This window comes from Borostomias antarcticus (assembly GCF_949987555.1).
Source record: "Borostomias antarcticus genome assembly, chromosome: 18".
Lineage (NCBI taxonomy): Eukaryota > Metazoa > Chordata > Actinopteri > Stomiiformes > Stomiidae > Borostomias > Borostomias antarcticus.
The window spans coordinates 5,859,085-5,868,842 of NC_140251.1; the positions used below are offsets into that span (position 1 = coordinate 5,859,085).

Below are 9,758 nucleotides of genomic sequence, written 5' to 3' on the forward strand. Positions count from 1 at the left end.
TCTCTGACCTGAAACTATTTCCCAGGTCGTTTTAATGAATGATAATACATTGCATATGCAATGTATTATTATCAATATTATTATCATCATGATCATAATAGCACTAATTAATAGTATTATGATTATTATTATTATTAGTAGTAGTAGTAGTATCGTTAATAAAATGTTTGTTGTCGTTCAGAATAATCACAATTTGTGATTAATATATACTTAGTACCTGTATGACTATCTTGTATTTTAAGGGTTAAGTAGGCAAAACCTTTAACATTTAACACAAGATTGAATTCTTGATGACACACTTGGGACAGGCCATGTACTCCAGTGGTCAGGTTTAGTCCAAATAAAGTAGCGAGATGCGTGTCTGCTCAGCTCATCAGGGCCATGAGTGAAGACAAGCTGGTCCTTCCATAGACTACCTCGATATGCTCAGTGAGGTATATTCAGTGGTGTAGTGGAGGGCATACTGAGGTACACGGAGTATACACTTTAAAAAAAAAAAAAAAAAAACAAATCCATGCACCTACAGTATACACACTTCTTTAGCCACCACTATTGTAAAAACTGTAAAATTTCTGCTACAGCATACCCACTTCTTTAGTCACTACTACACCCCTAGGTATATTGCTGTGATAGAAAACAGTAGGCAGTGAGCAATACATATTAAAACAACATTAAAATTTTCTGTAGATTGAACCCAAACAAGACGCTTAATATGGCACTATAGTCCGGGGCAATAGCCTGTCGTCAGGCAAACTGCAATGTGCGTCTGTGTCATCTACCCACCACCCAAAAGGGAATTTAGGCTGAAATATATCTTAGTAGCCTATATCCTCAACCAACTATGCTCTCGCATAACTCTTGTTAATGGTGAACATCACTTTTATTGCTCCAAGAGAGCCAATGCTATTGGTCAGAGACGCTACGGTCGTAGAACGCAGGCATCTGTACTGTAACATTCCTCCATGCACATTACATTTCAGTCTATAATCGACACGTTTGTGATAAAAACACATGCGCAAATGATGGCAGGCACTATGTTTTCATCTATGTATGAACTTATTTAGCCTTTAAATAAAATATCAACATTTAATATCATATGAACTGTTCTGTCCTATTTTCTTCTGTTTCATCGGAGGGATACACAGTGTGTGCCCCAAAAAGTAGTCCCGGTCAGTTGAGAGATTAATATCGCCGGTGCGCAGCAGACGGGTGCACTGGTCCCTGCAAAGTTCATCCGGAAGGTGAGTCTCTGCATCATCACTCTAGCAAGTGAACTCTGCTTATATTTTGGAATAAACGATCCTTGCCAAATATATTAATTATAGCATGTAGTTTGTGAATGAACTAAACCATAGGTGTAGATACTTATTCTGATTTCTCAGATGAGAGGTGCTTTAAATAATTGATTATATTACTATGCATGTTATTTATAAATTGAAACTCCTCTTTACTTTGTGATCTTCTATGAAATCTCCACAGGGAAATATTAGTTAATACGTATTCTGTTGGTACCTATAGCAATAGTTTCTACTGTTTTAGCTAGGTTTGATTCAACATAGTATTGCAAGTTGTGTGCTGTCAATTTTGCGTGCTGCAGCAAAGAATGACATGGGTACTAGGCCTGCCTGCAGTGAACTCACATAGAACTGCTGTACAAACTGCTGAAACATAATTATTGTTATCCCCCTAGATGTATCATAGCAAAACAGAAATATTTAAACGCCTAAAGTCCTACATATTGTAGATTTAATTAATTTCATTTATTGTTTGATTTGATGCTATCATAGATATAAGAATAGAATGTATTAGAGTGTTTATGCTCTAATTGAATTAATTATTGTCTTCTGAGAGTGGAAAAAGTTCAGTGATAACTCCTCCCTACACTTTACATTTGAGCCTGGTGTGTAATGACATATTACATATGTATAAATGATATATAAATATAGTTTCTTCCTAAAGAATGTTAAGAGCTGGCATGTTGTCAAAACACCATGCCAACCTATGTAACCTATGTACGATGTGTGATGCTAAATTGAGACCAACATTTTTCATGCCGTTTTTGTGTCAGCGAGTAGGCTACACTGCTCTGTTTTGGTATCTATTATCTTTAGGCTAGATGTTTCTGCTCAGTATACTATGTTCTGTTCTATATGTTTTAATATTGACATTCTAAGAATGTAAAACATTTTCAGGATTGAGAGTTCAAAAGTTTCCCACCTTGTGTGTGAATCACCCCTAACCCTGTCAAATGTGGACAGCTCCTCTAATATGCCTCTGCTTGCTAGAATGTGGGGGTGTGTCCATGTGTGTGCAGTCACGCATTCACACATGCTGTATTTGCTGCAGTTTGCTGGCACTGTGGGTACTGCCTCTGTGTCCTTCATGCTGGCTGTATAAGCCCAGTTTGCCACCATTGTGGTCAGTGGTTCAAAGACTCAAATCATATATGAGAAACAATTAATGCATAGAGGGAAATTTGATAATTGATGGCTTTTAATTGAACAGTCCTACTCCCTCGCTCAGATTCCCTGTTTCTCATACCTACTGGAGACTCAGTGAAATTAACATTTAGAATCAACTCCAAGAAACCCTGTCAAAATACTGACATGAAATGAACATTTTCTTTGAAACAAGAAACCAACTGATCTAAATCTTTTCTCTCTTCTTCCACTGATTGTTCTCTAGGACTTGAAAGACACAGGAACAATGATGTCCCAAGGAAAGGCTAAGGATATGGGCTCTGCCTTCATCCAGACCCAGCAGCTGCACGCCGCCATGGCTGACACTTTCCTGGAACACATGTGTCTGCTGGACATTGACTCCACTCCTACCGTGTCTCGCAACACCGGCATCATCTGCACCATCGGTCAGCTAGCCCCACACCTTACTCCATTCCCAAGGCCTATATCACAATGTGTTTTGATGCCTAATTTATGAGGAGTTACATACCTCTAAAAGAATCTAATGCTCTATTCCCCCTGTCCCTGTGCAGGACCGGCCTCCCGTTCTGTGGATAAGTTGAAGGAGATGATCAAAGCTGGGATGAACATTGCAAGAATGAACTTCTCTCACGGAACTCATGAGGTCAGTGTGTGACAGTTCACTCATGGTAGCCCATGCAACTTATGACCACCAGAGGTCAGTGTGTAACAGTCCATCAGCATCTAGGTGGAACATGACAAGTCCACATGAACATGACATGAATCATGCAGTAACACCTAATCAACTCTGAAGTTTTCCTGTAGATGGATTAATCTTATGTTAGCCTGGTTTAATCACAAGAGGAGCCATTTTAGTTGCTGTGTGAAAGCTGACAGAGCTGATGAGGTGTAAATCCAACTGAGCGTCTCCCATCTCTGGAGTTCATAGGTTAGCCTCATCATGTTATTCAAAGTGCAAAAGAAACATATAGTCACTGTCATTCTCAGCTATAGGTAGGTAGGCATTGCCTATATCTGATTCCTGCCAAGCGGCGAGTGTCGCTGTGCTCTCTAAAGCAGATCAGACTTGAACCAGTGAGTATTTATAGCACTCATAGATAGTGGGATGGGAGACCATAGGCATGGCAGACGCACATCACACTTGAAATCTACACCACAGACACAACACCTCATAAGGCTTAAGGAGCAGCAACCATGTGCAGTTGGCAACTGTAATATCACCTGTAGTTATGCAACTAGTACCACAACTCTACATAGATTGCATACTGTTACGTAACAGTCAGATTATTTACTATTTGCCCTGTTCTTTGTCTTTAAGTCAGACTTTTGTCAACAAACGCACATGCTATTCAACCAAAGATACAGGCCATTGTTAGTCAGTGCATGTACGGCTTGAACAATCGTAACTAATTTCATCATAATTCTAAATGTAATGCCACCCCCAACAGTACCATCTTGAAACCATCAAGAATGTGCGTGAAGCCGCTCAGAGCTTTGGACCTGGAACCATTGAGTACAGACCAGTGGCCATCGCTCTGGACACCAGGGGACCTGAAATCAGGACTGGACTTATCAGAGGAGTGAGTACAGCATTTTTCATTAATCTTTATTTAACCAGGTTTAGATTGATGACAGTATAAACAGTTTCACACGCACACACACACACACACACACACACACACTAAAAATAATAGATAGGTAAATTGCAGGGAAGCCATAAAATCCTGTCACTTAAAACAATTAGAATTATCAAGTCCGTTTCTATAGATTTCACCATGCCTTTAAATTCATTTAGAGTGACCAGATCCTGGAGCTCATTTTGCAGGCTATTCCATGCAGATGGTGCAGAAAACATAAAGGCCTTCTTTCCAACAGTCGCATAGTGTCCTCAGACCATCACCTGTCACATGTTTTCTGGTTAGAGACAGATAAATAACAGGGGAGTCTACCCAGAATGGCCTTATAGATAAAAACATACTAATGACTAAGCTGGTGTATTGACACAGCAGGTCAATTGACTTTGGAATACAATGTACATTGATGAGTGAGGGCTCAACAAACCTTAGGGTGCCACGATATACAGTGTCCAACTTATGGAGACATGAACACGAAAGGGATAACAGACTCTTAAGACTGATCTTAAATGCCTCAAGGTAATGATACATACTTTGTACAGATATCATCTGTGGATAATTTTTGCACTGCTGGCTTTATTTATACTTTTAGATTCACGTGAAAGTCATCATGCTCAGTGGTGGTGTGCTTCAGATACACTGAGTTTGTCCTAACCTTTCCTGTAGAGACACTTGACTCTTGACCTGCACTTTTACAAAGACTTTGCACATGTGCAATTGTATGTATTATATTCATATTCATATAGGCTTTATTTTTTGGTTTAGGTTAATATTTATTCACATTTATATGTATATTGTTAAGTCAGGAAGTTAGGAACTGATTAGTAGGGAGAGGAGCATGACCAAGAATTCCATTGTACCTGTACTTATTGCATTATGGCAAATAAAAACTTGTACTTGATCTACAGAGCAGCACTGCAGAGGTTGAGCTGAAGAAGGGTGGCAAAATCAAGTTCACCCTGGACGAGAAATACAGGGACAACTGTGATGAGACCCACCTGTGGGTAGACTACAAGAACATTACCAAGGTTGTTCAGGTTGGAGCCAAGGTCTACCTTGATAACGGTCTGATGTCCCTCAAAGTGACAGAAGTCGGTACGTATCCTAGCATTCTCACACGTTTAAGCATGTCATTGTGCATAGTACCTGCATTATACACATACTGTACCTGCATTATACACATACTGTATGAAAAACAAACCACGCTGAACCTTGAATAAACCACTTTCAATGTTTACAGAATGCAGCTGTAGCATACAGTGATCTGCCACTAACAGTGGTCAAAACCACCTGCTTTTTTCCCTGTGTGGTTCCACAGGCAATGATTTCCTGATGTGTGAGATTGAGAACGGCGGTATGATGGGCAGCCAGAAGAGCGTGAACCTGCCTGGTGCTATTATTGACCTGCCTGCCGTGTCAGAGAAGGACATGCAGGACCTGCAGTTCGGTGTGGAGCACGGCATCGACATGGTCTTCGCCTCCTTTATCCGCAAGGCCGCCGACGTGCAAGCAGTGAGGAAGGTGTTGGGCGAGAAGGGCAAGGACATCAAGATCATGAGCAAGGTGGACAACCACGAGGGAGTGCGCAAGTAAGGGAGACCTGTGGCAAGACAGCATCATGCTGTCTATTTTCAGGATATCCTTCTTGTTTGCTTGTTTGTTTGTTTGCACTTACTCCATTGTTTCTCCGTAGGTTCGATGAGATCCTGGAGGCTAGCGATGGCATCATGGTCGCCCGTGGTATCGAGATCCCCAGAGAGAAGGTCTTCCTGGCCCAGAAGATGATGATTGGCCGCTGCAACAGGATCGGCAAGCCAGTCATTGTCGCAACACAGGTCAGCGACATCATCAGTAGAGGACGAGAGGAACCTGTGAGAAAAGAATCGATTATACGACAGCATTCCTAAGTGATTAACTGTAAACCATAGTTTTCTTTTGGTATTGGGGCTTCGGCAGATGCTGGAGAGCATGATCAAGAAGCCCCGCCCCACACGCGCCGAGGCCAGTGACGTGGCCAACGCCGTGCTGGACGGTGCTGACTGCATCATGCTGAGCGGTGAGACCGCCAAGGGAGAGTACCCACTGGAGGCCGTACGCACACAGCACAGGGTGAGAGCACCCCCCTCTGGTCTGAATGTCTAACCTCGCTCAGTGTTCAGTCAGTTTTAGACATGTTGCGCGTGCTGTGCTCTTATATTGTTTTATGACATGAAGATACGGGATATGACCTGTGAACATAGCCTCCATTGTGTGATTTGTATGTTTTGTTTTGGGCTTGAGTTGTACTACTGCTTTAACACTGACTGTTAAACAAGCTTTGTGTGTGTCCCACTTCCTTTTCCTCCCCGCTCTTTATCTATAACAAACCCCAATGCATGTATCCTTATCTTCTGTGTCTTGCTGTCAACTGCGTGGTTAGATTATTCTATCAGCATGTGTCTGAGGAGCCGCATCACAGCACATCAGCCTCTGGACGCCACGGCCGCTACTGTAGGGAGACGCTGTTGTTTAGTGACAGACCTCAGCGTTCTCTCAGGTACAGTATGCACACCACAGACAGAGATTAGACCAACTAGTCGCCGGAGATCCGTTCCCATTGTTTCCTAACCTGTCTCCCCCAGTGTACCTCACTCACCAGCCCTGAAGTTCAGATGGAGACATGCTGACCCATACAGCATGTCATTGTTGCACGATCTGTACTGGCCTTTTGCATATGCAACATGTTTATTAGTCTCATGACTGGAGTCTGACACCTGCCGCTTCCTTCTCTCCTGTGAATCTGAACCTCCTCCCCCTCCCTCTGCACATGCTCAGATCGCCCGCGAGGCCGAGGCCGCCATGTTCCACAGGCAGATGTTTGAGGAGCTCCGCCGCACCTCCCATCTGACCCGCGACCCCACCGAGTCAGTTGCCATCGGCGCCGTTGAGGCCTCCTTCAAGTGCTGCGCCAGCGCCATCATCGTACTCACCAAGTCTGGCAGGTAGAGGAGACGCACAATCCTCCCCACGCTCCTCACAGTATAGTGGCCATTTTAGGCCATAGTGAGATGTCAGGTATCAGTTTTCAATTGTGTCAGATGTCCGGTATCAGAATCCAGGTGTCAGTTGTCAGGTGTCACAAGTCAGATTCAAGATCTCTTTATTGCCATGTACTGTATATGGTTCATACATACTAGGAATTTGACTAGGGTTAAGGCAAACACTGTTGTAGATGACAAATGATGTCAGGTATCACAGATGTCCGGTATCACAACCCTCAGACCTTTTCCAGAGGTTTGTGCCAGCTTTCACCAGTGCAATCTGTGGTCTGCACCTGACCTTTTTGGTTGTGAACCCTAACATTTGCAGAGATTAAAGCTGCAATAATTGATTTTCTTTAACATTTTGTCAAAAGTAATTAAAACCACCTGATATCAGACTATTTCAGGCATACATGTGAACACAGAGTAAACATGTTTTAAAGTTACAATGTCACTTTTTGCACTACAAGCCATCTACAAGCTGGCTGCATGAGAAAATTTTGTCTGCCAGGGTAAATTTTGTCTGCTTCATATGCTCCAAAATAAGGTAATAGAATGATGCTTTGTGTTGCTGATTGAATCTCAGCACATGCACACACTTTGAACCATACGTGGCCATGCCTCTATGGGAGGAGGCATCTTCAGCTCCAAGCTGCATTGTTTTCTAAAGCTCTCATTTAGTTCCCAAAAATGAATTTCAGAATCGCTGTAGCATAGCCAGTCACCTACAAAGACACATTTACAGAGTTCATTCACTGATCCCTCTCGATTTATCATATCAATGCAGCGATATTAAACATTTTAAAATCTGATAACATGTTTATATACCGTAGCTTTAAGCCACTACAGTCAACTATATGATGGAGTGTCATAGCATTCTTATATAAATTATGCCAATCTATAGTAGCCTAGCAGTCCAGAGTCATTAATTCAACAACTCAGTAACAGTCATTGGCTGCGTTTCCTGATAAAGAACCTTCTTAAGGAACCCTTCTTAAGCAACCCTTTGTATGGGAGTTAAGAAGTACTTTGTAGTAAAGTGCTTCTTAACTCGTTCGGGAAACCCGGCCATTTTCATTTATTTGTACGGGGTTAGGGTTAGAACAAATAGAGTGGTGAAGTCTGATGTCACTTTGTAGGCTTAAAAGTTTGCTACGCCGCCATTTTGTTTAATGGCATTCGCAATAAATGCCGAATGACGTGTGTTTAACAGAGACTATGTTTTGTTAGAAGTTAGGTTAAAAGATGGGTTTTGTGAATTTTGATGATTTTAGTTGGTTCTGAAGCTGATGTTGCTAGTGCTATGCTAAACAACTGGACTACCTGAGTCGAATGTCTTTCTGACACAGCTATTTTTAATGGGGCTAGCCAAATCTGTCCATGGAAAAAAAAAAAAATATATTCAGCAGATGATATCTTAGTTACAAGATTGAGCTAGCTAAGGTAGTTTTGTGTTTATATGCATTGTATTTATTTAAGTTTGGGTAATCTTATGTTCTCTAGTGCTAGCTCAGGTTCTGAAAAAAATGGCAGCCATTTGACTGCTGTAGTCCAATTTCAATAATGGTTAGCATATCTCAACACATCAACCTCAGAACCAACTAAGGGCTTCAAAATTCAAAAAACCCATTTAACTTTTAGAACACTACCCTCTGTTCTGGGAGTTCTTGTTACACCTTATTTTCTGCATTTTTCGCAAATCCCATTCATTTTCCCTATAGGGATTTTGGACTCTTTTTTATCCTACAAAGCGATGACATCATCTCCCCACTCTATGAAGAGGGTCTAAATCTCCTCAGCCACAGTTCATGTACTGTACATTTTAAATTTAGAGTGTAACCCCCCCCCCCCGTGTCTGCAGGTCCGCTCAGCTGCTGTCCAGGTACAGGCCCCGTGCCCCCATCATTGCTGTGACCCGCTGCGAGCAGACCGCCCGCCAGTCCCACCTGTACCGCAGTCTGTACCCCGTGTTCTACAATAAGCCCGCCAACGATGTCTGGGCTGAGGATGTCGACCTCCGCGTCAACTTCGCCATGGAGATGGGTGAGTGATCGAATGTTTTTGGTTTCCTTTATCCTCGAATTGAGCATTATAGTGTGAACTTTAACAGGGAATATATGTTGTAGTGGCTTCACTGCGGCTGCTGAGTGGCGTTTGATGCCTGCGTCCATCGTTAGAGAATTGAAGAGGTTCATTTCTTGATTTTTGACGCTGACACTTGATGGTGTAGAGTCAAGGAGATATACCTGCCACTGACTATCTTTCTCCTCCTCCTCTACAGGCAAGCACCGCAGGTTCTTCAAGTCTGGTGATGTGGTCATTGTTGTGACCGGCTGGCGCCCAGGCTCTGGGTACACCAACACCATGCGTGTTGTCCTTGTGCCTTGAAGATCATTAAAGGACTACCATTCCCCCTCTCCCCTGTAACCTCCCTCCCCCCATAGAGGTCACATGCCCTCTAAACCACTCCATAGCGCAATAATGAACTACAAGAAGTCAACACCAGGCCACTTCTCCAAAGGACTTTTGGTGGTGCCATTCAGACACAGACAAGTCACTTTCCACTCTCCTTGATTCCTAACACAAAGGTGTCATCTACTTTAATTAAGTCATCCTTCCAGATGTCGCACTCCTCTGACCTTTTTATGCAAACACTTCTGTAC

At 42.6% G+C, this 9,758-nt stretch overlaps 1 protein-coding gene across 1 annotated transcript; it reads left to right on the forward strand.

The window, feature by feature from the left end:
• Positions 1-2,709: 2,709 nt before the first annotated feature.
• On the forward strand, positions 2,710-9,483 carry LOC311320745 (pyruvate kinase PKM-like; the record flags this gene model as incomplete). The annotated part of the gene is made up of 10 exons (XM_084452571.1): positions 2,710-2,866; positions 2,993-3,084; positions 3,890-4,021; positions 4,984-5,170; positions 5,394-5,664; positions 5,769-5,910; positions 6,032-6,184; positions 6,890-7,056; positions 8,957-9,138; positions 9,377-9,483. 10 exons carry the CDS (start codon positions 2,710-2,712, stop codon positions 9,481-9,483), a joined length of 1,590 nt encoding a protein of 529 aa, XP_084308697.1.
• Between the last annotated feature and the right edge of the window lie 275 nt (positions 9,484-9,758).